The following is a 27,402-nucleotide window of genomic DNA, read 5'->3' on the forward strand; positions in this document are numbered from 1 at the left end:
GTGCGTCCACAAGGACAACTTTCACTGATGTACCACAGAAAGCATCCTATCTGGATGCATATCACAGCACGGTTCCTTCAGCTAAACAATCACAAGTTATTATGGCTCCTGCCTTTCTTCTTCAAGGCAGAATTGGTTCTGCTTTGTCATAACTATATTGGGAGAAAATCCATGCTCAGTGCAAGTTAATTCTTCCAACAATTGAGATACCATGGAATACTGAGCAATGAGTTGGTGTGAGAGAGAGAGAGAGAGAGAGAGAGAGAGAGAGAGAGAGACAAAGACAGAGAGGTTGGTCGGGGGGGGTGTGGAGGGAGACAGGGACAGAGAGAGAGATGGGCGATGAGGGAGAGAGAGAGACAGTCAGACAGACAGAATGGGCGACAGAATGTGAGCGTGTGAGTGCCTGCATCAGACAGTGTGAGAGATGTTGCTGAGGTGGAGATAGTTGAGAGTGACGATCACCAACGATCTCTCCTGGTCCACCCAGATCGTTGCAATGAGTGAAAACAGCACACCAATGCCTCTATTTCCCCAACAGCAGCTTCTTCACCGCTGCTATTGGACATCTGACAAAGGAAGTCAGGAAACATATCAAAGAAAAAGAGACAGCCTATAAAATGGCCAAGAGCACTGGGAAATCAGAAGATTGGGAAGGCCACAAAAACAGACAGAGGATCACAAAGAGAGCAATCAGGAAGCAGAAGATCATATATGAAGGTAGGCAAGCTAGTAATATTAGAAATGACAGTCAAAGCTTTTTTCAATACGTAAGAAGCAAACGAGAGGCAAAAGATGATATTGGGCTGCTCCAGATTGATTCTGGAAGGCTATTGATGGGAGAAAAGGAAATAGCTGAAGACCTTAATAAGTACTTTGCGTCAGTCTTCACAATGGAAGACATGAGTAGGATGCCAACAATTAGGGAGAGCCGGGGGCAGAGTTGAGTGCAGTAGGCATTACAAAAGAGCAAGTGCTCGAAGAGCTCAAGGGTCTAAAAACTGATAAATCTCCTGGCCCCGATGGGCTACATCCTAGAGTTCGGTGGGAGGTGGCTGAGGAAATCGCAGAGGCTTTGGTCGTGATCTTTCAAAAGTCACTGGAGTCAGGGAAAGTCCCAGTTGATTGGAAAATTTCTGTTGTAACTCCCTTGTTTAAGAAAGGATCAAGGCAAAAGATGGAAAATTACAGGCCGATTAGCCTAATCTCGGTTGTTGGTAAAATTCTAGAATCCATTGTCAAGGATGAGATTTCTAAATTCCTGGAAGTGCAGGGTCAGATTAAAACAAGTCAGCATGGATTTAGTCAGGGGAGGTCATGCCTATTCGAATTCTTTGAAGAGGTGACAAGTATGTTAGACCAGGGAAACTCAGTAAATGTTGTCCATCTAGACTTCCAAAAGGCCTTTGATACAGTGCCTCACGGGAGGCTGCTGAGCAAGGTGAGGGCCCATGGTGTTCGAGGTGAGATACTGGGTTGGATTGAGGATTGGCTGTCTGACAGAAGGCAGAGAGTTGGGATAAAAGGCTCTTTTTCGGAATGGCAACCGGTGACGAGTGCTGTCCCGCAGGGTTCAGTTTTGGGGCCACAGCTGTTCGCCTTATATGTTACTGATCTGGATGAAGGGACTGGGGGCATTCTGGCGAAGTTTGCCGAAGATACGAAGATAGGTGGACAGACAGGTCCTACTGAGGAGGTGGGGAAGCTGCAGAAAGATGTAGACAGTTTAGGAGAGTGGTCCACGAAATGGCTGATGAAATTCAATGTGAGTAAATGTGAGGTTTTGTACTTTGGTAAAAAGAATACAGGCATGGACTATTTTCTAAATGGTGAGAAAATTTGCAAATCAGAAGTGCAAAGGGATCTGGGAGTGTTGGTCCAGGATTCTCTACAAGTTAACTTGAAGGTCGAGTCCGTAATTAAGAAAGCGAATGTAATGTTGGCGTTTATCTCAAGAGAGTTGGAATATAAAAGCAGCCATGTGCTTCTGAGGCTTTATAAGGCTCTAGTTAGGCCCCATTTAGAAAACTGTGTCCAATTTTGAGCCCAACACCTCAGGAAGGACATACTAGCCCTGGAGCGTGTCCAGCGGAGGTTCACACGGATGATCCCTGGAATGCTAGGTTTAATGGAAATTAGGAACAGCAAGGGAGTAGTCACCTCGTTAGGGGTTTACTACAGGCCCCCCAATAGCAGCAGGGAGATTGAAGAAAGCATAGGTCGACAGATTTTGGAAAAGTGTGCACGCAGTAGGGTTGTTGTAATGGGTGACTTTAACTTTCCTAATATTGATTGGAACCTCCTTAGAGCAGATGATTTGAATGGAGCTGTTTTTGTAAGGTGTGTTCAGGAGGTTTTCCTAACGCAGTATGTTGACAGGCCGACGAGGGGAGAGGCCATTCTAGACTTGGTGCTCAGAAACGAGCCGGGGCAGGTATCAGACCTTGTGGTGGGAGAGCATTTTGGTGATAGTGACCATAACTGCCTCACATTCTACATAGCTATGGAGAAGGAGAGGATTAGGCAGAATGGGAGGATATTTAATTGGGGAAGAGGAAACTATGATGCGATTAGACATGAGTTAGGAAGCATGGACTGGGAGCAGTTGTTCCATGGTAAGGGAACTATAGACATGTGGAGACGGTTTAAGGAACAGTTGTTGGGAGTGATGAGTAAATATGTCCCTCTGAGACAGGCAAGAAGGGGTAAGATTAGGGAACCTTGGATGACGAGAGCGGTGGAGCTTCTAGTGAAAAGGAAGAAGGTAGCTTACATAAGGTGGAGGTCAAGTTCAGCTAGAGAGGATTACATGCAGGCAAGGAAGGAGCTCAAAAATGGTCTGAGGAGAGCCAGGAGGAGGCACGAGAAAGGCTTGGCAGAAGGAATCCGGGAAAACACAAAGGCATTTTACACTTACGTGAGGAATAAGAGAATGATCAAAGAAAGAGTAGGGCCGATCAGGGATAGCATAGGGAACTTGTGTGTGGAGCCTGAGGAGGTAGGGGAAGCCCTAAATGAGTTTTTTGCTTCTGTCTTTACGAAAGAAACAAACTTTGTAGTGAATGAAACCTTTGAAGAGCAGGTGTGCATGCTGGAATGGATAGAGATAGACGAAGCTGATGTGCTGAAAATTTTGTCAAACATTAAGATTGACAAGTCGCCAGGCCCGGATCAGATTTGTCCTCGGCTGCTTTGGGAAGCGAGAAATGCAATTGCTTCGCCACTTGCGAAGATCTTTGCATCCTCGCTCTCCACTGGAGTCGTACCTGAGGACTGGAGAGAGGCAAATGTAATTCCTCTCTTCAAGAAAGGAAATAGGGAAATCCCCGGCAATTATCGACCGCTAAGTCTCACGTCTGTCGTCTGCAAGGTGTTAGAAAGGATTCTGAGGGATAAGATTTATGACCATCTGGAAGAGCATGGCTTGATCAAATACAGTCAACACGGCTTTGTGAGGGGTAGGTCATGCCTTACAAACCTTATTGAGTTTTTTGAGGATGTGACTAGAAAAGTTGATGAGGGTCGAGCTGTGGATGTGGTGTATATGGACTTCAGTAAGGCATTTGATAAGGTTCCCCATGGTAGGCTCATTCAGAAGGTCAGGAGGAATGGGATACAGGGGAACTTCGCTGCTTGGATACAGAATTGGCTGGCCAACAGAAGACAGCGAGTGGTAGTCGAAGGAAAATATTCTGCCTGGAAGTCAGTGGTGAGTGGAGTTCCACAGGGCTCTGTCCTTGGGCCTCTACTGTTTGTAATTTTTATTAATGACTTGGACGAGGGGATTGAAGGATGGGTCAGCAAGTTTGCAGACGACACAAAGGTCGGAGGTGTCGTTGACAGTGTAGAGGGCTGTTGTAGGCTGCAGCGGGACATTGACAGGATGCAGAGATGGGCTGAGAGGTGGCAGATGGAGTTCAACCTGGATAAATGCGAGGTGATGCATTTTGGAAGGTCGAATTTGAAAGCTGAGTACAGGATTAAGGATAGGATTCTTGGCAGCTTGGAGGAACAGAGGGATCTTGGTGTGCAGATACATAGATCCCTTAAAATGGCCACCCAAGTGGACAGGGTTGTTAAGAAAGCATATGGTGTTTTGGCTTTCATTAACAGGGGGATTGAGTTTAAGAGTCGTGAGATCTTGTTGCAGCTCTATAAAACTTTGGTTAGACCGCACTTGGAATACTGCGTCCAGTTCTGGTCGCCCTATTATAGGAAAGATGTGGATGCTTTGGAGAGGGTTCAGAGGAGGTTTACCAGGATGCTGCCTGGACTGGAGGGCTTATCTTATGAAGAGAGGTTGACTGAGCTCGGTCTCTTTTCATTGGAGAAAAGGAGGAGGAGAGGGGACCAAATTGAGGTATACAAGATAATGAGAGGCATAGATAGAGTTGATAGCCAGAGACTATTTCCCAGGGCAGAAATGGCTAGCACGAGGGGTCATAGTTTTAAGCTGTTTGGAGGAAAGTATAGAGGGGATGTCAGAGGCAGGTTCTTTACGCAGAGAGTTGTGGGAGCATGGAATGCGTTGCCAGCAGCAGTTGTGGAAGCAAGGTCATTGGGGTCATTTAAGAGACTGCTGGACATGTATATGGTCACAGAAATTTGAGGGTGCATACATGAGGATCAATGGTCGGCACAACATTGTGGGCTGAAGGGCCTGTTCTGTGCTGTTCTATGTTCTATGTTCTATGTTCTAATGTATGATGAACGGCTAAGGATCCTGGGATTGTCCTCGTTAGAGTTCAGAAGGTTGAGGGGCGATCTAATAGAAACTTACAAGATAATGTATGGTTTAGAAGGGGTGGACGCTCGGAAGTTGTTTCCGTTAGGCGGGGAGACTAGGACACGTGGGCACAGCCTTAAAATTAGAGGGGGTAAATTTAAAACTGAAATGAGACGACATTTCTTCAGCCATAGAGTGGTGGGCTTGTGGAATTCATTGCCGCAGAGTGCAGTGGAGGCCGGGACGTGAGATGCCTTCAAGGCAGAGATCAACAAATTCTTGATCTCAAAAGGAATCAAGGGCTATAGGGAGAGTGCAGCGAAGTGGTGTTGAAATGCCCATCAGGCATGATTTAAATGGTGGAGTGGACCGGATGGGCCGAATGGCCTTACTTCCACTCCTCTGTCTTGAGGTCTTATGGACAGGTACATGGATGGGCAGGGAGCAAATGGACACAGACCCTTAGAAAATAGGTGACAGGTTAGACAGAGGATCTCGATCGGCGCAGGCTTGGAGGGCCGAAGGGCCTGTTCCTGTGCTGTAATTTTCTTTCTTCTCTTTATTTGTACTCTTGCCTCTCTCTTACCTTCATAGCTGAAAAAAAACTCCTGCAATTTTTTTTTAATATTACCCTCATTAATATTGCCCTCATATTTCATCATCTTCCCCCTTATTGCCTTTTTAGTTGTCCTCTGCTAGTTTTCGAAAGGCTTCCCAATCCTCTGGCTTCCCACTCACCTACACCACATTTTATCCTTTTTCTTTTGCTTTCATCCTGTCCCTGACTTATCTTGTTAGTCGTGGTTGCTGATCTTTTCCTGATCTCAACTCCACTCTCCTGCCAGCTCCCCATGGCCCTTGATCCCTATTTTTCATCAGAAACATATTTATTTCTTTCCTGGATCGGTCGATTGGTGCTGCCTCCATTGCATTCAGAGGCAATGAATTCCACAGATTCACAACCCTCTCCTCATCTCCATTTTGAACATTCCATCTCTCACTCAACAGCCACAGCTTCTTGTTTGAGACTGTTCCACAATGCAGAACATGTGCTCAATGCCCATCTTTTCAATCCCCTTTACTATTTTATATACCTCAATCAGAACCACCCCCTCACTCTTTCGAACGCCAGCAAGTACAAGCGCAAGCTACTCAGCCACTTCTCATATGACAGCCCTTTCATCCCTGGAATCAATCAGTTAAACCTCCTCCGAACTGCCTCCAGTACAAACGTATCCATCCTCAGTGAGGGGATCTAAACTGGACACAACACTCTGGTCTCACCAACGCCCAATGTATGAGGAAAAACACTTTGTTACTTTAATGATCCAGTCCTTTTGTGACAAATGCCAGAGTTCCATCTGCCTTTCTTACGCTATGCTATACCTGCATACCCACTTTCGGCTATTCATGCACAAAGGCAGCCAGATAACAGACTTTGAATCTTCCTTCCATTTAAATAATAATTCGCCCTTTTTTCCCCTGGGCAAAACAGGCAAGCCTTGTGCTTATCCACATAAACCACCTGCCAGATTCTGGTCCATTCTCCTCGCCTGTCAATGTTCCGCTCTGTATGTTCTATTTCACATCACAGGCTGTTGTCCCACCTATTTCAGAATCATCCATGCATTCTGTTATGTTACATTTTGTCTCTGCTTACATATCATTTGTATAGGTTACAAATAGTTGAGGTCAGAGAACTGAACCCGCAGCACCCCACTAGTGACAATTCACCATCCAGGCAAAGACTCATTTATCCTGACACTCAGCTTTCTGTCAGTTAGCCAGGCCTTTATTCAAACCAATATTCTACCCTTCATCCCCTTGGATCTAACGTTCTGGTTCACATTTTTATGCAGCAACTGGTCAAATTCTTTCTGGAAATCTCAATATGCCACATCCCTCGGATCCCTGTACAAGATCCTCAATTCTGCCACCTCATCAGTTCCTGACTTCATTACAGCTTTTGTTCAAACATGGTCGAAAGAGTTGAATTCCGGAGGTGAGCTAAGGATGGCTACATTTGACTGAGTGTGGCATCAAGGAGCGCTACCAAAACTGGAGCTGATGGGAATCCAGCAGAAACTCACCACTGGTTCGAATAATATCTGCACAGAGGACGATATTTTTTCCATTCTTTCATGGGAAAGAGGGCATTGCGGGTTAGACCAGCTTTTATTGCCCATCTCAAATTGCATAACTGATATCTGGAGTTCCATGTAGGCCACACCAGGCGACGCAGTTTCCTTCCCTAAAGAACATCAGTGAATCAGATGGGTTTTTCCAACAATTGACAATGGATTTACGGTCATCATTAGACTCTTAATTCCAGATTTTCATTGAATTCAAATTCCATTATGTGCCATCGTGGAATTTGAACCAAGTCCTCAGCACATTACCTGAGTGTTTGGATTAATAGTCCAGTCATAATACCATTAGGTCATCGCCTCTCCTAAAGGGAGGCATTTTGGTTGTTGGAGGTCACCTGCAGGAGGTCCTGAGAGTACAGTCCTAAGCCTAACCATCTTCAGCTGCCTTATCAATGACCTTCTCTCCATCATAAGCTCGGAAGTGGGGATGTTCACCAGAGATAGCAGAATATTCAGCATCATTCACCACTCCTCAGATAGTGAACCTGTCCATGTCCAAATGCAACAAGGCCAGAACGATGTCTAGGCTTGGGCTGCTAAGTGGCAAGTCGCATTTATACTTTACAAATACTAGGTAATGACCATCTCCAGTAAGAGAAAATCCATAAATTGTCCCTCGACATTCAATGGTGTAACCATCACTGAATTGTCCGCTATCAAAATCCCAGGTTTTACCAGTGAACAGAAATTCAACTGGACTTCCTATTTAAATGCAGTGGCTACAAGAGCAGGCCCAAAGTTCGGATTACTGCATCAAGTAACTCACCTCCTGATTCCCCAGGCCTGTCTACCAGCTACAGGAACAAGTCTGAAGAATGGTGGAATACTCCCCACTTGCCTCGATGGGTGCAGATGCAAAAGCACTCAACAAGTTCAACACCATCCAGGAAAAAGCAACCTACTCCCTCCAGTGCTCAAAAGCAGCAGTGTGTACCATCTATGAGATGCACTGAGAAATCTGCAAAAGATCCTGAGATAGGACTTTCCAAACCTATGACAAATTTCAGCTACAAGGGCAAGGGTAACAGATATATGAGAACAGCACCACCTACAACACCCTGTCTAAGCCACTCACCATCTCAACTTGGAAATATATTGCTGTTCTTTCACTATCACTGGGTCAAAGTCCTGGAAATTCGCCCCTGACTGACTGAGTCTACCTACAGCACATGGACTACAATGATTCAACAATGACAAGGGTAACTAAGGATGGGAAGTAAATGCTGGCCCAGTTAGTGATGCCAGTGGCCCAGAAACAAATAACAATTAAGTATCACCTATCTCTTCTTAATTCCAGTTTCTCATGCAGCACCATTCTGATTAATCTATAAAACCTGGTCTTTCTATAGCAATGCTCAAAGCTACACACAGTACTCAGTTGTGATCAAATCATAGTCTGCACAATATTAAGAACCATCACTGGCTGATAAGTATGATTGCCCAGCTAGGAAATTCCATATCACAGGTCCTGAGCTCTGTGCGGGTTGATTAGCCTGAACTGGAGCCACATATCTGACCACACGTTTAGGAGGTCTTTCGGAGTGGTGGAAGTGGTCTCGGCCTTGAGAACATTGGCATTCCTTTCTCCAGTTCCTTTCCCACACTTCAACTTCTTGTCTGGTGTTCATGAAGAATTATGTGCCTTCATACAGGAGATTCCCCCAAGTTGGTTTCTTCTGAATGGGGATATCCATACTTAGACCTCCAAGTACTACTTCTTGAAGGAACATTTCAAGGTCTTTTAAATGCTTCCTTTGACTTCTTCTTGTTCAGATGCCTTCCTTGAGTTGGCAAAAATTTACTTTGGTAGTCATAACTTAGGCATCCCAAGTACATGGCAATCCCAATGAGGTTTGTTTCAAATCATCATGGCGTCAATGCTGATGCTGGGAGGTTTTTCCTCCTCGCTGATGTGGAGAATCCATGATAAAACTGTGCTGAACGGGTCTTGAAGTGGCAGCTCTATGTTATCCAGGTTTCACAGTCATATAGAAGAGGCTGAACGATGCATGCCTTGAACTCAAGGATCTTGCGATCAGCACAGATGTCACAATTGAGCATTCTCATCCTTAGGAGTCCAAAGGTGCCACTCGCAGATTGGACGTAATGTTAGAATCTCTGTATCGATGTCAGCCTTAAAAGAGAGAGAGCGTCCCATCTAAGGGAAATGTTCTACATTTGGGAGGATTTCTCTATTAATTTTGATGAAAAGATGGACCACAACATGACAGATTGGTAAAGGATTTGAGTCATCTTGAGGTTCGAACACAGAACATAACAGCGCAGTACAGGCCCTTTCGGCCTTGATGTTGTGAAACCAACCTGAAGCCCAACAAACCTACACTATTCCATTATCATCAATATGTTTATCCAACAACCATTTAAATGCCCTAAAAGTTGGCAAGTCTACTACTGTTGCAGGCAGGGCATTCCACGCCCTTACTACTCTCTGAGTAAAGAACCTACCTCTGACCTCTGTCCTATATCTATCACCCCTCAATTTGAAGCTATGTCCAGCCCGTGTCAAACATGGCCATCCGAGCCAAAAGATTCTCACTGTCCACCCTATCTAATGCTCTGATCATCTTGTACGGTTCCATTAAGTCGCCTCTTAATTTTCTTCTCTCTAACGAAAACAGCCTCAAGTCCCTCAGCCTTTCCTCAAAACGCCTTCCCTCCATACCAGGCAACATCATGATAAATCTCCTCTGCACCTTTTCCAATGCTTCCACATCCTTCCTGTGATGCGGTGACCAGAACTGTAGGTAATACTCCAAGTGCAGCTGCACCAGAGTTTTGTACAGCTGCAACATGCCCTCATGGCTCTGAAACTCAATCCCTCTACGAATAAAAGCTAACACACCGTATGCCTTCTTAACAACCCGATCAACCTGGGTGGCAAATTTAAGGTTGAGGCTAATTCTTCAGTATACTTCTGCAAAGGCCTTAAGGGAGATTTGAAGACTTCTGAGAGCGGAAATGACATTGTGAACCACATACTGAAGTTCCATATGCGAGGTCAGTGTCATTTTCTTCTTCGATTTCAACTGGTTGAGGTTAAAAGGTTTTCCATCAATCCTGTCCAGGCCACTGGGAAGCTTGTTCTTCACGAGATTAAGAATGGCGGTGACAAAGCTGGAGAAAAGGGTGGGCGTGATGACACATTCTTCCTTGAGCCTCAACTTGACCTCAAAGAGCTTCTGCACAATATTGCATTTCTGGTATTGAAGCCTGATTTAAGCTGTTGGCCTTTTATCATTTTAGCAAACTACTTCAACTTTGAGGGAAGATTGTATTTAAATGGTTAAATCCCTAAGTTTCCACTGATTGGAACAATTCTATCAAGTGGAATAATATATTACTCACCGGAGTGCAGTACTCCACCATGGGGCAATGTAACTTGTGTCCCTTTGATGTGCGCCCCGAAAAGAAACAGCTTTGGCAGATGTCAGAATTGAAGTGCTTGAGACTGCGGTACCTATAAAGAAAGAACAAGAAGTAAGAGAAATGTTCATTTTTGTTTAGATATTTTCAACCTTTGAAGGAATGCAAGCTAAGTAGTTAAATTACATATTTCTTTTTATTTTGAAGAAACGGTAAATTGTTTGGGGAGAAACAAATGCTAGGAAAGTCGGGGAAAACTGTCCCAACTCCCCCAGTCAATTTTCATAATGAAATATCTCATCCCTGGAATCATTCCTGTAATTTGGTCCTGCTCTGTCTCCAACATTTTCACAAAGTTCCCTTCACATGGAAGGTTTTCATCTGCCATGGTGGCATAAACCTATTCAGAAGTAACCTTGCCAGAATCTTCCCAGCAATGGAAAGGCTGGTGATCCCATGGTTCTTTGAGCAATCTGACATTTCTCCTTCAGTTTTGTACAAGATATGGCATCTGAAAGATTCTGTGAAATCCTGCCCTGTTCCTCATAGTCCATGAAAAGCTAACAGATCTTGGCCTTCAGAGTTAGGCCACCATTCCTCAAGCTTCAGATGGAATTCAATTGACTCCGGGTCGCTGTTGCTCTTTACTTAGTTATGGCAGTCATAGTTTCATCCACAGTTGGGGTCTCACTTCTTAGACAGGGAGTTGTTTGGTCAGATCAATGGCAGTAACATGCACCTTTTCCAAGATGGTCAATCGTAGAAATGTAGGAGAATAGTTAACCAAAAAGGTTCAATTACCCCTTAGAAATCCTGTCCAAATATGCATTTTAATTTACTAATTATGGACAAGAAGTTTTATCGATCATTTAGCAACACCACAGCAATCACTTTCATAGGATGCACACACACTGATTACAGGACTAATAAAAAGGCCTTTCTGTAAATTCCCAATAATTGCAAATTACAGAAGCAACCGCAAGTCGAGTTACAATCCATTCTGAGCCACAGTGTCTGTGATCAATGCAACTGTGAACAAAATACCATAAACATGCAGCATTCACCTCTCACAAAAATTAAGGTAAAGAAGTTGATACTTAATTTATCCTAATTACTTCTCTGGTCCATAAATTTGTTGGGATTTTTGACGATTTCAGTTATCATTTACTGACAGAGTTTCCAATAGAACATCTAAAGTTAAAGCTTTCTTTAAAAACTAATTCCCACTAACTTTCTGCTGGTTTGCACATCTCACCTGAAACCTACGATTGGGTACTCTTTGCAGATGTTACACTTAGCCTGATGTTTTGCAGTTTCAGCAGCTGCCACACGGTGTCGAACAGGCAGCCACACCATGGACTGAGGCTCCAATCTCATCCACTCGACAAAGCGTTCAACATCAATCTCTGGTTTGTTCTGGCCCTGGAGGGAAATAAAAGATCAGCTGCATGATTAATTATGTCAAGCTTACGTCCGCTATCCTCAGTGATATGGTATCTCATACACTATCACTGGGGTTTCTGACATTGTTTTTTGTCATTAATCTAATAAAAACATTGACTACTTATCAACATGATAGCCTTGGATTAGTGGTGGTACATGTTGGCCTCTGGAACCAATTCAAACCAAAAATGAGCACAAAAATCATACTGGCAAGTGGACCCGCTTGACCTTATGAATTGGTGCAGAGCACACTTACATGTTGGAAGCAACTGCGGATACTTGGTTCAATGTTGCAGCCTCCAAATGAAGCTACCTCACCCAGCTGCCAAGGGATCTGGACTGCATCGTAAAGCAAAAGACTCAGGCTTCGTTGGTCACATAAATCTGTGGGTTCAGCGACTTGTTTGAAGAGATCTGCCAAAGTTATCCAGAAGAAAAATATTGATATTCCTCAACTTAAGGGAGGTAGTTGAGAGTTCAATACATCCAATACATCTTCCTCAATTGCCTTGTTTTGTAAATTATGTTAAAAGATTATTTTATGATCTTGATTGGCTATTTGCAAACAACTGTGGAAACAAAAACTTCTGTTTGTTTACAACAATGGACAATGTATGTTGTATGATTCTCCAAGGAAGTCATTTTGTCAATTTCTTTCTTGATTGTAAATCTCAAAACTCTCTGATATCTCCTCATTCATTTCACAGAGGTAATCTTTGTGTGGACCTGGAAAACATGGGCACTGTCCTCAATGAATATTTTGCGTCAATCTTTACAACGGAGAAGGACACTGCAAGTATAGATATCAGGGCAGAGGACCTCGGAACATCAGAGGTTAAGACATAGGGAGATGCAGCTGGTTTAGCAACTTTAAAAGTGGATACATCTGCAGGCCGAACTGAAACGTATACCAGTTAGCGAGGGAAGTGAGGGAGGAGATATCTGGGCCCCTGGCAGCAATTTTCAAACCCTTGTCAATCACACGTGAAGTCATGAAGGACTATTAACATTGTCCCACTATTATCAAACGGACAAAGAAACAGACCAGGAAATTAAAGACCAGTCAGAATAATCTCAGCACTGGAGAAGCTACAAAGAGGCATTCTTAGGGGTAGAATGTACTTGCATGAATTAATCAGGGATAGTCAGTATGGATTTGTTAAGATGAGGTCACATTTCAGAAATTTGATCCAAATTTGAGGAGATGTTGGAAGATTGATGAACTTCTGCATTTGATGTTGACTTCGTAAAGACCCCCTTGGCAGACTGATCAAGAAAGCAACAGTCAACGGGATCAAAGGCAAAGAGGCACACTGGAGCCAAAACTGGCTGAGGCAGAGAGCACAGGGTGATTGATGGTAGAGGGATGTCTATTTGACAGGATGTTTGCTTTCAGTGGGGTTGTGCAGGGCTTGCCACAAGGACCCTTGAAGTTTGTCATGTATATTCTTCATTTGGGCTTAAACACAATTTGTATGACCGTGTCGCTAGCAAATCACTAATTCAGTGAGGAGGATATCGGTGGAATGGTCATGTAAATAACAGCCATGGGATCAAAGGCAAATTGGCAAATTGGCAAATTGGTTGACAGACAGGAAGAATAAACTTCAGGAGGAGATCAACAGACTGGTCAGCGGGACACAGCAATTGGAACTCAACCAGGAAAAGTGTGAGCTAACGAACTCGGGAGGGCTAACAAGGCAAGGGATCACACTATGAAGGGTGTGATCCTGGAGATTACTGAAAAAACCAAGATGCTGCCTGGGCTGGGGGTTCTCATGGAATCATAGAGTACAGAAGAGGTCCTACAGCCCACTAAGGCTGTACCTCTAAAAATACACTGCGACATATACTAGTCCCATTTTTACACACTAGACCATTCTCAAAAATATTATGACATTACAAGTGCTCATCCAAGTACTTTTCAAAGGTTGTACGGTTTCCTGTTTCAACTTCCCTCCCAGGCAATGCATTCCAGACCTTTACCACACTCTGGATGAAAATGATTTTCCGCAAAGCTCCTCTAAATTTCCCGTCTTTCTCTTTAAAATTGTGCCCTGTTGTTAGTGATGCTTTAACTAAGGGGAACAATGCTTTCTACGCAACCTATCTATACCTCTCATAATCTTCTATGCCTCTATCAGGACCTCCACTCACCCCGCCAAACGTTCTCTGCTTCACAGAAAATAATCTGAATTTTTCCAGCCTTTCTTCACAGCTAAAATGCTCCAACACATGCAACATCCTTTTCATTCCCTCCAGTACAATCACATCCTTCCTAATGGGTGGTGACCAAAACTCCACACGTGACTCCAGCTGTGGCCTCACCAAACTTTTAAACAGCTCCAAAGTGACCTCCCCACTCTTACAATCTATGCCACGACTGATAAAGGGAGATGTCCTATATGTCTTTGTAACAACCCTTACTAGCCTGACCTGACCCCTTCAGGAATTTATGAACAAGTACCCCAGGATCCCTTTTCTCCTCTAAGCTTCCCAGTGTCCTGCTATGCATTAGATTTAGATTTAGGTTTTATTATCACATGTATTCAATACAGGGTACAAGAGTACAATGTCACCTCAGACGGTGCCATCTCAGGTACAAAGTACCTCGGTACGAAATTTTAGATGCAGATGTAGAAAATTTATCCATCCTTCTTTACTCAGAGTCGTAGGGGAGTGGAATGCAATGTTGGAGAGGGTAGTGGAGTCAGCCTCATTAGGGGCATTTAATCGGCTATTAGTCAAGCACATGAATGACAGTATAAGGTAGGAGTGGAGGTTAGATAGACCTTAGGATGACGGTAAAAGTTCGGTACAACATCGTGGGCCGAAGGGCCTGTACTGTGCTGTACCGTTCCATGTTCTATGTTAGAAAAATAAATGAATAAGTTAACAAGTTCAGCACGACAGTCTTCTTAATATAACAGTAGAAAAATAAAAACAAAAGTTTAAAAAGTCAAACATTACAGTCCTTTCTGAAGCCACGAGTTTGCAGACACACTGAACGAGGGCTCCACAGTGACGGCTCGTATTCCCCTGTGCTGGGCTCAGGCCCGCCCATCCTTGCCAGTGGACTTCACTGCTGACGGCCGTTGCTGTCCTCCATCGGGCATGACAGGCTTTGCCACATGAAGTACTCTCTTATCTTATTCCTTCTTCAGGCTATATCAATTTGCCACTGACCTGCCCAACTGACCGATGCCAAGAGTGGAGCAGACAAGGGGACCTGGTAAAGGTGTTTAAGATTTTGAAGGGCATAGAAAGGATAACTGGAAGTTGCTTTTTCCATTCGTAGACAGGGGAGGGGAGTTGAGGAGAACCTATTTACCCCAGTGTGGTGGGAGTCCTGAGCTCACTGACTGAAAGTGTGACTGATTCAGAAAGTGTCTGAATATTTAAGCAGTATTTAGATGTTCACTTGTGTTGCCGTAGGCTCCAAGGCTATGGGCCAAACAGTCAAAAAGGAAATCAATGCCATGTGAGTTCAATGTAGACAGAGATAATGGGAACTGCAGATGCTGGAGATTCCAAGATAATAAAATGTGAGGCTGGATGAACACAGCAGGCCAAGCAGCATCTCAGGAGCACAAAAGCTGACGTTTCGGGCCTAGACCCTTCATCAGAGAGGTGCTCCTCTTTTGTGCTCCTGAGATGCTGCTTGGCCTGCTGTGTTCATCCAGCCTCACATTTTATTATCAATGTAGACAGATCTTTGTTGAGTAGTGCAGGAACTACAGACCACACGGCCTCCTCCTGTGCAACAAACATCCATGAGTCTATAATTACACAGCTTTTCTTGGAGGCATTTCTCCACTTGACTGATTCTTTGTAAAAGCAAGGCTAACAAAATAAATCCTTTTTATTAAAAGCTTCCATCTCACTGAGAAAGCTTCAGGCCAATTTGATAATCTGCTCTCAAAGATCTGCTCATATTTTGATAGTTGGGACAAATTCTACTGTCAGGGCTGACACAATCCACAACATTCTAAATCAATCAACAATATTCCAGAAAGATGATCATTTGCCTATCCGACCGATTTTAACTGATGCTTTAAAAAAATAGAGAAATAAATCTGGATCTGTCAAAAACTAATCAGTTCTTCCTTTGACCATACCCATACGTACCAGCTTTCAATGAAATATGCCCATTAGTTTGTGAGATACATTGTTGACAAACAGCACAACAAATGGGCAAAAACATAACCTCACACTAAGTGTTACCACTGCTGCAACTGAGCACTTGAGTCATACCACACTTCTGAATATTTTTCCCAGTATTCTAATGATGAAAACATGATTGGGAACAAAAACAGCTGCTAAGGTTAGTGTCTTTGAGAAACAATAGCATCATACATATGTAGCGCATCATTTATCTTGCAGGAATGCACTGTGCAGATTCTGCACAGACCAAGTTATGACTTAACATTCATAGTGGTAATGACTAATTACAGAAATATACTAATACAGCAAACCTTTTGTTAAACAGCACCCGTGGTACCAGGAATGTGCTGAGTAATCAAAAATTCCAGTTGATCAATAGGTGCACACGCACAAAAAAACACACACTCAATAATCGGAACATAATGCACAGGATATATGCATCACTGTTCTCCTTCATTTACAGTATAAATAACTTCAGTAATGAAGCAACTTTGCCTTAACTAAAACTTACTGGCAGGGAGCCTTCTCACTTGCACCCTCACCAGACATCACAGAGATTATGAGAATACAGTAAACATCTGGTGTATAATTTTTGTCAGTTTATTGAGTGTGCTAGTTTGTTAAACAAAGTTTACATACAGTTAAATCTACAGTTTACATGTGTATCAGCAATGATAGATTTAGTACTGACACTTGTATTTTTCCTCTAGATGATCCTTGAAGAGTCACGTCAAGCCAATTTTCAAAGAAAGCACTCTGATTCTTCCACTCATACCCCTGGAAAAGGAAGTTGCAGAATGTCATGACTGACTTTACTTATTTGAATACAGCATAACATACATAGAACATCGAACAGTACAGGCCCTTCAGCCCACAATGTTCGGCCGAACTTTTACCCTAAACCTCAGGTCTATCTAACCTCCACCCCTATCTTAAACTACCATCCATATGTCTGTCTAATAGTCACTTAAATGCCCCTAATGAGGACGACTCCGCGACCCACTCGAGCTGAAACAAAGATCTCTTTGAATTGTCATTTGTCAGACATGTATTGAATCAAAAAACAAATTTCTCACTTCCATAGATTTCTACAGCATCTTAATATGATTTGTGAAGATTATACTCCACCCTTTCATTTAATAAATACAACTTTAAACAAAATGCCACTATATAGAACTTGTATGTTGGTATTTGTGCATATGCCATTTCAGTTTGTGTGATCTGTTTCGATGCAACGAGTGATAAACACTTTGATTAAAATGGTTGAGAGCAGTATATGTGAGATTTAATACCATGTTTAATCTACAGATAGTCCATCTGCAGGTAGTTATTCATGAGGCTCAACTGACATCATGTCTTAGGGGAGCTTGTGGCCTCTGGGTTAGGTACTGTTTGACCATTGCCGACTGGTCACTAGTTGAGTGGAAAGAGAACTACTAGCTGCTATCCATTTTCAACAAGTGATCACGATAATCTACCTGTGTTTCAACGTCCCATCAACATTCAAGAATTATTGCTCGAAGAGGCTTCTGTGTAACAAATAGGAGCGGAATCAAGATCAGCCATGTTGTTTTCCCTATCTGAACAAGCTGCCAACACCATACATAAAGGGACCGTCTTAATCATTCTTATACAATTAACTTTTACAATAGACAACAGGGGCAGGATAAGGCCATTCGGCCCTTCGAGCCAGCACCACCATTCATTATAATCATGGCTGATCATCCACAATCAGTATCCTGTCCCTGCCTTATCTCCATAATACTTGATTCCACTATCTTTAAAAGCTGTATCTATCTCTTCTTGAAAGTGTCCAGAGACTTGCCCTCCACTGCCTTCTGGGGCAGAGCATTCCATATATCCACCACTCTCTGGGTGAAGAAGTTTTTCCTCAACTCTGTTCTAAATGCCATATCCCTTATTTTTATACTGTGTCCTCTGGTTCTGGACTCAATCATCAGCAGAAACATGGTTCCTGCCTCCAGAGTGTCTAATCCTTTCATAATCTTATACGTCTCAATCAGACCCCTTCTCATCCTTCTAAGCCATGTCCCGGTACAGCTGCAGATGGACCTCTTTGCTCCGATACTCAATTCCTTTTGAAGGCCAGCATGCCATTGGCTTTCTTCACTGCCTGCTGTACCTGCATGCTTGCGTTCATTGACTGATGTACAAGAACACCTGCATCTCGTTGTACTTCCCCTTGACCTAACTTGACTCCATTTCGATAGTAATCTGCCTTCTTGTTCTTGTCACCAAAGTGGATAACCACACATTTATCCACATTAAACAGCATCTGTCATGCATCCGTCCACTCACCTAGCCTGTCGAAGTCACCCTGTATTCTCATAACATCCTCCTCATATTTCACACTGCCACCCAGCTATGTGTCATTGGCAAATTTGCTAACATTACTTTTCATGCCTTCATCTATATCATTAATGTATATTGTAAACAGCTGCTGTCCCAGCACCGAACCTTGTGGTACCCCACTGGTCACCACCTGCCATTCTGAAAGGGACCCGTTTATCACTAGTCTTTGCTTCCTGTCAGACAGCCAGTTTACAACCAAAGTCAGTATTTTGCCCACAATACCATGTGCCCGAATTTTGCTCACTAATCTCCTAAGTGGGACTTTATCAAAGGCTTTCTGAAAGTCCAGGTAGACTACATCCACGAGTTTTCCCTCGTCCATTTTCATAGTTACGTTCCCAAAAAATTCCAGAAGATAAGTCAAGCACAATTTCCCCTTCGTAAATCCATGCTGACTCTGACCTATCCTGTTGCTGCTGTCCAAATGAATCGCAATTTAATTTTATAATTCTTTCCCACCACTGACGTCTGGCTAACCGGTCGATAATTTCCATTTTCTCTCTCCCCCGTTTCTTGAAAAGTGGGACAACATTAGCCACCCTCCAATCCGCAGGAACTGATCCTGAATCTAGAGAACATTGGAAAATGATTACCAATGTGTTCACAATTTCTAGAGCCACCTCCTTAAGTACCCTGGGATGCAGACCATCAGGACGTATCAGCCTTCAGACCCAACAGTCTATCCAACACCATTTCTTGCCTAATATAAATATCCTTCAGTTCATCCATTACCCTAGGTCCTTCAGCCACGATTACATCTGGGAGATTGCTTGTGTCTTGCCTAGTGAAGACAGATCCAAAGTACCTATTCAACTCTTCTGCCATTTCCTTGTTCCCATTAAATAAATTCACTCGTTTCTGTCTTCAAGGGCTCAATTTTAGTCTTAACCATTTTTTTTCCACACACCTAAAAAAAACTTTGACTATCCTCCTTTATATTTTTCGCCAGTTTTCCTTCGTACCTCATTTTATTCTCTGCGTATTGCCTTTTTAGTTATCTTCTGTTGCTCTTGAAAAGCTTCCCAGTCCTCCGGCTTCCCGCTAATCTTTGCTCGGTTATACTACTTCTCTTTTATCTTTATAGAGTCCTTAACTTCTCTCGTCAGCCACGGCCATCCCTGCCTCCCCTTAGGATCTTTTTTCCTCCTTGGAATGAACTGATCCTGCATCTTTTGCATTATATCCAGAAATACCTGCCATTGTTGTTTCACTGCCATCCCGGCGAGGGTATTGAACCATTGAACTTTGGCCAGCTCCTCCCTCATAGCTCCCTAGTTCCTACAATACTGACACTTCCAATTCTCCCTTCTCCCTCTCAAATTGCAGATCAAAAATTATTGTATTATGGTCACTACCTCCTCATGGCTCCTTTACTTGGAGGTCCCTGATCAAATCCGGTTGGTTGCACAACACCAGATCCAGAATGGCCTCCTCCCTGGTACGCTCCATACTGACTCTACATCTCCTGATTCTATGTCTCCACTCGCAAGGGACTGGAGATTTTATATTTCTTCACATTCATAATTTCATATTTTTTCACTATTTTTATTATTACTTCATTTCATATTTCTTTACTTCTGACTATTTTAAATACAACAGGTTTTCTTATGCTACATCAGTGACGACATTTCAAAGGTAGTTTAGCTGCCTATAAAGTACTTTTTATGCCTGAGACCATAAAATGTGCTACATAAATGCAGTTCTTTCTTTTATTAACTGCTGTAGTTGTGTGTTTCTTTGCCAATGGAGGATTGGCTACAATTACGCAGAGTAACATAAGTGAAATACATTTCCATGACAAAATTCCAAACCATGGTTACTCAATTAGAATAATAAAATATTGGCTGTTTGCAACCGAACACTGTAGATGAGCGAGCGTCACTTAGTCAGTAAAGTACCAAATAAATATGTTCCCGACATGGAGAATACAAATGAAAACTACGGTAATGCTCACAGGAAATTGGACAATGTTCTATTTTATGATCACAGCAATGCCATATCATCAACACATGCTTTAATAGATAATAAGTCACTCTGCGATATTTATTCATTTGTTTTTCATTCTCAAGATCATCTTGGCAAATCCTGTGAACCGGGACCACTTAGTTAGGACTTAATTCGCATTTTTTTCCACCTATAATATCCATGGTTTATCCATCTCCACTCTATGTTTGTCTGCAGGAAGATGAGTTGACAGGGGGTTTACAGTTTTAATTCATACAGATATATGTCCAATGTTTGTAAACATCTGTCTGTAGCTAGAATCTATGCTGTTGTAATAAATAGGTATTCTTGTTAAGAACAGAAAAGTGAAAACTGCCGGGTTAGAAAGTTCCAGCTACGCGCTTACCTGATGGAAATGCATTGACTGTGATATTAATATATATAATTGTTAAATGAGAATACTGACGAATTTTGCTTATTGTTTCTGTGATGATCTAAACAATCCATTTGTCAACACTATAAAGTAGATATTGTTATTGTAAACACCCCTGAAAATGCAAAGAAAATTTCAAGAGGGGCCAAATAAGTAGTGTTGGGGAACAAAGAAATGGCAGAGGAACTGAACAAGTATTTTGCATCAGTCTTGAGGTTGGAAGGCACCAGTAGTAGAGCTTTAAGGGAGTCTGAAGCAGAAGTGAGTGCAGTGGCCATCACTAAGGAGAAGGTACAGGGGAAACTGAAGGGTCTGTGTGGAATTTGTACATTCTCTCCATGTCTGCATGTGTCTCCGCCAGGTGCTCTGATTTCCATCCACAGTCCAAAGATGTGCAGGCAAGGTGGATCAGCCGTGGCAAATGTGAGCTTGCCGGGAAACAGTACAGGGCTGGGTCTTGGTGGGATGTTCTTTGCGGAGGTGGTGCAGACCCAATGGCCTCTTTCCGCTCTGTAGGAATTCTATAATTCAGAGAAGATGGTAAATTACATGGACCAGATGGACTGTCCCCCAGAGTTCTGAAGGAGATAAGTGAGAAGACCATTGGTGATCTTTCAGGAATTACTGGAGTCAGGGTGGGTCCCAAAGGAGTGCAAAATGGCAAATATAACACCCCTGTTTAAAATGGAGGGAGGCAAAAGATGAGAAATTACAGACCTGTTAGCCTGGCGCTGGTCATTGGGTCAGATTTCAGAGCCTATTATTAAGGATGAGACCGGACAATGCTTGGAAGTACATGGCAATACTTGGAAATACATGGTAAATTGGGCTGAGAAAACACAACTTTGTCAAGGGAAGGTCTCTGTTAGATTCTTTGGGAATGTAACCAGTGAGTCAAAACCAAAGAGAGCCATTGAACTTTATCTATTTGGAATTCCAGAAAGCCTTTGACAAGGTGACACACAGGAGTCTTCAAAATAAAAAATGAGCTTATGGTGTTAGGGAGTAGGTACTGGCATGGACAGAGGATCGGCTAACTGGCAGAATGCAGAGAGTGGCAATAAAAGGGTCTTTTTCAGGATGGCAGCCAGCAACTACAGGAGTTCCGCACTCATCAGAGATCAGACTACAGCCATTCACGTTATACATTAGCAATCTCGACAAAGGAACTGATGGTATTGTTGTCCACAGGGCGTTGTTGCTAAGTCTGCAGATGACATTTCGATAGGTGGAGAGGCAAGTAGTGTTGAGGAAGTGGGGAGGTCACAGAGAGTCTGTAGAGATGGGCAAGTACAGGCATAGACTATTTTCTAAATGGGGAAAGGCTTCAGAAATCTGAACCACAAAGATGCCCCAGTTCAGGATTCTTTTAACATGCAGGTTCAGTTGGCAGTTGGGAAGGCAAATGCAATATCAGCATTCATTTCAAGACGGCAAAAATATAAGAGCAGAGGTGTATTGCTGAGGCTGTGTAAGGCTCTGGTTATCTTGCATTTGGAATATTAAGAGCAGTTTTTGGCCATCTATCTAAAGATGGATGTGCTGGCCTTTGTCAGGGTCTAGAGGAGGTTCTCAAACATAATCCTGGGGATGAAGGCACTGTCACGTGAGGAGTGGCTGAGAACTCTGGGTCTGTACTCGATGGAGTTTAGAAGGACGAAGGGGGTCACACTGAAGGTCAGTCAGGCCTGGATAGAGTGGACATGGAGATGATGTTTCCACGAGTAGGAGAGACCAGGACCTGAGGGCACAGCCTCAGAGTCAAAGGGACCACCTTTCAGGATGGAGGTGAGGAGGAATTTCTTCAGTCAGAAAGTTGTGAATCTGTGGAACTCATTGATGCAGAAAGCTGTGGAGGCCAAGTCAGAGTTGATTTCAGGCATAGATAGATATGTTCTTGCTTAGTGAGGACACAGGAGGTTGAGAATGACAGATCCCACTCAATGGGCTGAATGGTCGAAATCTGTTCTGAAATCTGAAGGTCGAAAACACTGGAATGTTAGTTCAGTGTTATTTTTATTGCACTGCAAGGACAGTATCTCTCCAAAAGACCTAACAAATTTTCCCACTCTGTTGTTGCAAACATATTCAATAACTAGCAACAATGCACTACTAATCAGAGAGGGTATCACAGCTACAGAAGCTTCCATTGTCGAGGAAGATCTGCCTACTGAGTCAGTATGGGTGGAAATTAGGAACAGCAAGGGAGTAGTCACCTCGTTAGGGGTTTACTACAGGCCCCCCAATAGCAGCAGGGAGATTGTAGAAAGCATAGGTCGACAGATTTTGGAAAAGTGTGGACGCAGTAGGGTTGTTGTAATGGGTGACTTTAACTTTCCTAATATTGATTGGAACCTCCTTCGAGCAGAAGATTTGAATGGAGCTGTTTTTGTAAGGTGTGTTCAGGAGGGTTTCCTAACGCAGTACGTTGACAGGCCGACGAGGGGAGAGGCCATTCTAGACTTGGTGCTCGGAAACGAGCCGGGGCAGGTATCAGATCTTGTGGTGGGAGAGCATTTTGGTGATAGTGACCATAACACTCTCTCATTCTACATAGCTATGGAGAAGGAGAGGATTAGGCAGAATGGGAGGATATTTAATTGGGGAAGAGGAAACTATGATGCGATTAGACACGAGTTAGGAAGCATGGACTGGGAGCAGTTGTTCCATGGTAAGGGAACTATAGACATGTGGAGATGGTTTAAGGAACAGTTGTTGGGAGTGATGAGTAAATATGTCCCTCTGAGACAGGCAAGACGGGGTAAGATAAAGGAACCTTGGATGACGAGAGCGGTGGAGCTTCTAGTGAAAAGGAAGAAGGTAGCTTACATAAGGTGGAGGAAGCTAGGGTCAAGTTCAGCTAGAGAGGATTACATGCAGGCAAGGAAGGAGCTCAAAAATGGTCTGAGGAGAGCCAGGAGGGGGCACGAGAAAGGCTTGGCAGAAGGAATCCGGGAAAACACAAAGGCATTTTACACTTACGTGAGGAATAAGAGAATGGTCAAAGAAAGAGTAGGGCCGATCAGGGATAGCATAGGGAACTTGTGTGTGGAGCCTGAGGAGGTAGGGGAAGCCCTAAATGAGTTTTTTGCTTCTGTCTTTACGAAAGAAACGACCTGTGTAGTGAATGAAACCTTTGAAGAGCAGGTGTGCATGCTGGAATGGACAGAGATAGAGGAAGCTGATGTACTGAAAATTTTGTCAAACATTAAGATTGACAAGTCGCCAGGCCCGGATCAGATTTGTCCTCGGCTGCTTTGGGAAGCGAGAAATGCAATTGCTTCGCCACTTGCGAAGATCTTTGCATCCTCGCTCTCCACTGGAGTCGTACCTGAGGACTGGAGAGAGGCAAATGTAATTCCTCTCTTCAAGAAAGGAAATAGGGAAATCCCCGGCAATTATAGACCGGTAAGTCTCACGTCTGTCGTCTGCAAGGTGTTAGAAAGGATTCTGAGGGATAAGATTTATGACCATCTGGAAGAGCATGGCTTGATCAAATACAGTCAACACGGCTTTGTGAGGGGTAGGTCATGCCTTACAAACCTTATCGAGTTTTTTGAGGATGTGACTAGTAAGGTTGATGAGGGTCAAGCTGTGGATGTGGTGTATATGGACTTCAGTAAGGCATTTGATAAGGTTCCCCATGGAAGGCTCATTCAGAAGGTCAGGAGGAATGGGATACAGGGGAACTTAGCTGCTTGGATACAGAATTGGCTGGCCAACAGAAGACAGCGAGTGGTAGTAGAAGGAAAATATTCTGCCTGGAAGTCAGTGGTGAGTGGGGTTCCACAGGGCTCTGTCCTTGGGCCTCTACTGTTTGTAATTTTTATTAATGACTTGGACGAGGGAATTGAAGGATGGGTCAGCAAGTTTGCAGACGACACAAAGGTCGGAGGTGTCGTTGACAGTGTAGAGGGCTGTTGTAGGCTGCAGCGGGACATTGACAGGATGCAGAGATGGGCTGAGAGGTGGCAGATGGAGTTCAACCTGGATAAATGCGAGGTGATGCATTTTGGAAGGTCGAATTTGAAAACTGAGTACAGGATTAAGGATAGGATTCTTGGCAGCGTGGAGGAACAGAGGGATCTTGGTGTGCAGATACATAGATCCCTTAAAATGGCCACCCAAGTGGACAGGGTTGTTAAGAAAGCATATGGTGTTTTGGCTTTCATTAACAGGGGGATTGAGTTTAAGAGTCGTGAGATCTTGTTGCAGCTCTATAAAACTTTGGTTAGACCGCACTTGGAATACTGCGTCCAGTTCTGGGCGCCCTATTATAGGAAAGATGTGGATGCTTTGGAGAGGGTTCAGAGGAGGTTTACCAGGATGCTGCCTGGACTGGAGGGCTTATCTTATGAAGAGAGGTTGACTGAGCTCGGTCTCTTTTCATTGGAGAAAAGGAGGAGGAGAGGGGACCTAATTGAGGTATACAAGATAATGAGAGGCATAGATAGAGTCGATAGCCAGAGACTATTTCCCAGGGCAGAAATGGCTAGCACGAGGGGTCATAGTTTTAAGCTGGTTGGTGGAAAGTATAGAGGGGATGTCAGAGGCAGGTTCTTTACGCAGAGAGTTGTGAGAGCATGGAATGCGTTGCCAGCAGCAGTTGTGGAAGCAAGGTCATTGGGGTCATTTAAGAGACTGCTGGACATGCATATGGTCACAGAAATTTGAGGGTGCATCCATGAGGATCAATGGTCGGCACAACATTGTGGGCTGAAGGGCCTGTTCTGTGCTGTACTGTTCTATGTTCTATGTTCTAATGCTCCTATAGTGCCTCCCTCAGCCGACGCTAGTTCATTCTACACTCATCGTAACTGCACGTGTTTGCCACCACTGAAACATCCCGGTATTACTGGCACTAGTGCCATGTTTAAAGGCTATTGTGAACCAGTAAAATACCCAGAATCCAGAACTGCCTTGTACAGTTCATAGCAATTGTCCCAGACAGGGCAGGAAAGGGGAAATTAGCACCTTATTTACAGTTAGGGACCTGGAGGTCCTGGTGGATGGATTGGTGCAGTGGAGGACTGTCCTCTTTCCCAAGCACAAGCACAGGAGGCCACAACACAATATTCAGCCAGACTCATCTGAGGCTGTCCAGTGTCAATGCAGTCTCAACCACCAAAAGAACCATACAGCAGTGCTGCAGGATCAGTGACCTCTGCTCCAATGGAAGAGGATCCTCATTGGTCTGTGCTACCTCACATTCACACTCTCTCTAATTCTGCACCACCCTTCAGCACAGCTCATGTAATACCATTCTCACCAAAGCATTCAATGTCTGTCTTCGCTTGCTCTCGTCTACTTGAGGCCCCAAGGCTATTATTCCTGTATGTTCTCTGTGCCTCTTGCTCTCACCCAGGAGACCTCACCTCCCTTCCCAAACATACATGAGCACTAACAAATGCACCAGCTCATTTCATCTCACTCAATTCCTCCCTTTGTTTCATTCCAGGAAAAACAGCCCACAGTAGGGCAGAAAGAGCTAACACAGGTAGTGAGGTGTCTAATGTTTGACTTCTCACAACCTATGACGACAGTGTCCTGACCATGGTCATTCTGAGCAGCCAACTGATTGCATCCAAGCCCCTCGAGTGATATCAGACAATGCCCTGGAGTTACCTAGATCTGCTGCCTGAAAGTGCCTCGCTTGACTGGAGACCATTCCCCTCGGAACCTGAAGCATGACCATGTGGTTGGAGACAATGCAATGCCTTCTGTGCTTCTGCAGCTGGCACAGACTGCAGGTGTGAGATCAACATATCACGGTGCTGAACGGCAACACACCCACTCCTTTGATTGATGACTGCTGACAAGCATGACAAGCTGTCTGGCTTGGTCTCGATGCTAAAAAGTTAATCAACATAGTAGCGTTATGAGTCTGTTAGATGTGGCGGAGGGGCAAACCTTAAGAAGACAAGGCAAATGAAGACAAGGCAGAGGAGCTGTTAGCATTCATGCAGGGACACAATGAGAGTTGAGAGCTCAAGCAAGGTGTCCTGATGTGTAACGTGGCCCAATACACGAATGGGTGCCTGTCCCTGCATCCAAAAGTGCCCTGGCAGTAGCACTGCAATGAGGGGGGCTGCTGCAATCCAGAATGCAGCAATGAAGTACAGAAGAGTACTGAAAGCAGATCTGTGATGTGCCATGATGTGCTGAGGCTGGAACATGTCACATGTCAAAACTGTGGACATGGGGTGATCCTGATGGGTGTGGCTGCAGATGCTGCGGACTAGTGCCCAAGTTGGAGGTGCAGAGGAGCATTGAGCAATGTGGAAGCACCACACACCCACTCAGAATTTCATGTCGTTAATTCGGAGCATCCAGTTTCTGTCTGGCAGGTAGAAAAAGGGAATAAGTACTAATGAGGGTGGTACTGGGAAATAGTGCATGTCGTTCAGTGCTCCCTAGCGAGAATTTCAGCTCAATATCTACAATTTCCCTGGAAAAGGCAACATTTTGGTTTTGACATCCTGAAGCAGCTTGAGCTGCTATCAATATGAAGGGTACGCACCTAATGAAGAATGTCAAAATTGACAGTCGCAATAACAATTTAATATTGGAACACATCTCATGCAGACAAAGCTCAATTTTATATTAATGGTAAATTCAAGGTGATTGGGGTGGATAGGAGGACACCGAAAGTTTAACCCTGGACGTCCATTGCCAAGTCCTAGAATTGTATCCAGCCTGGACTGAAAGAAAATAAAATTCTCTCCGCTTGCAAGGATTCCCCAATATACTGTCACAGTCCTAATACATTTCCAAGTGAAGTGCAT

At 43.8% G+C, this 27,402-nt stretch overlaps 1 protein-coding gene across 2 annotated transcripts in view; it reads right to left on the reverse strand.

The window, feature by feature from the left end:
* Positions 1 to 27,402, reverse strand: part of LOC132209406 (dystrophin-related protein 2-like) — a 164,729-nt gene that overhangs the window by 99,775 nt on the left and 37,552 nt on the right. Inside the window, exons 4-7 of one of the 2 annotated variants that reach the window (XM_059644494.1) lie at positions 16,559 to 16,644; positions 11,960 to 12,117; positions 11,516 to 11,682; positions 10,243 to 10,354 (exon numbers count right to left, since the gene is read on the reverse strand). In XM_059644494.1, the coding sequence (XP_059500477.1) occupies positions 10,243 to 10,354; positions 11,516 to 11,637 (234 nt within the window). In that variant the 5' untranslated portion in view covers positions 11,638 to 11,682; positions 11,960 to 12,117; positions 16,559 to 16,644. Of the gene's footprint in view, positions 1 to 10,242; positions 10,357 to 11,515; positions 11,683 to 11,959; positions 12,118 to 16,558; positions 16,645 to 27,402 lie in introns of those variants that run through there. The other variant, XR_009445500.1, reaches the window with a different exon arrangement.

The sequence above is a fragment of the Stegostoma tigrinum genome, unplaced genomic scaffold, assembly GCF_030684315.1.
Source record: "Stegostoma tigrinum isolate sSteTig4 unplaced genomic scaffold, sSteTig4.hap1 scaffold_91, whole genome shotgun sequence".
Classification (NCBI taxonomy): domain Eukaryota; kingdom Metazoa; phylum Chordata; class Chondrichthyes; order Orectolobiformes; family Stegostomatidae; genus Stegostoma; species Stegostoma tigrinum.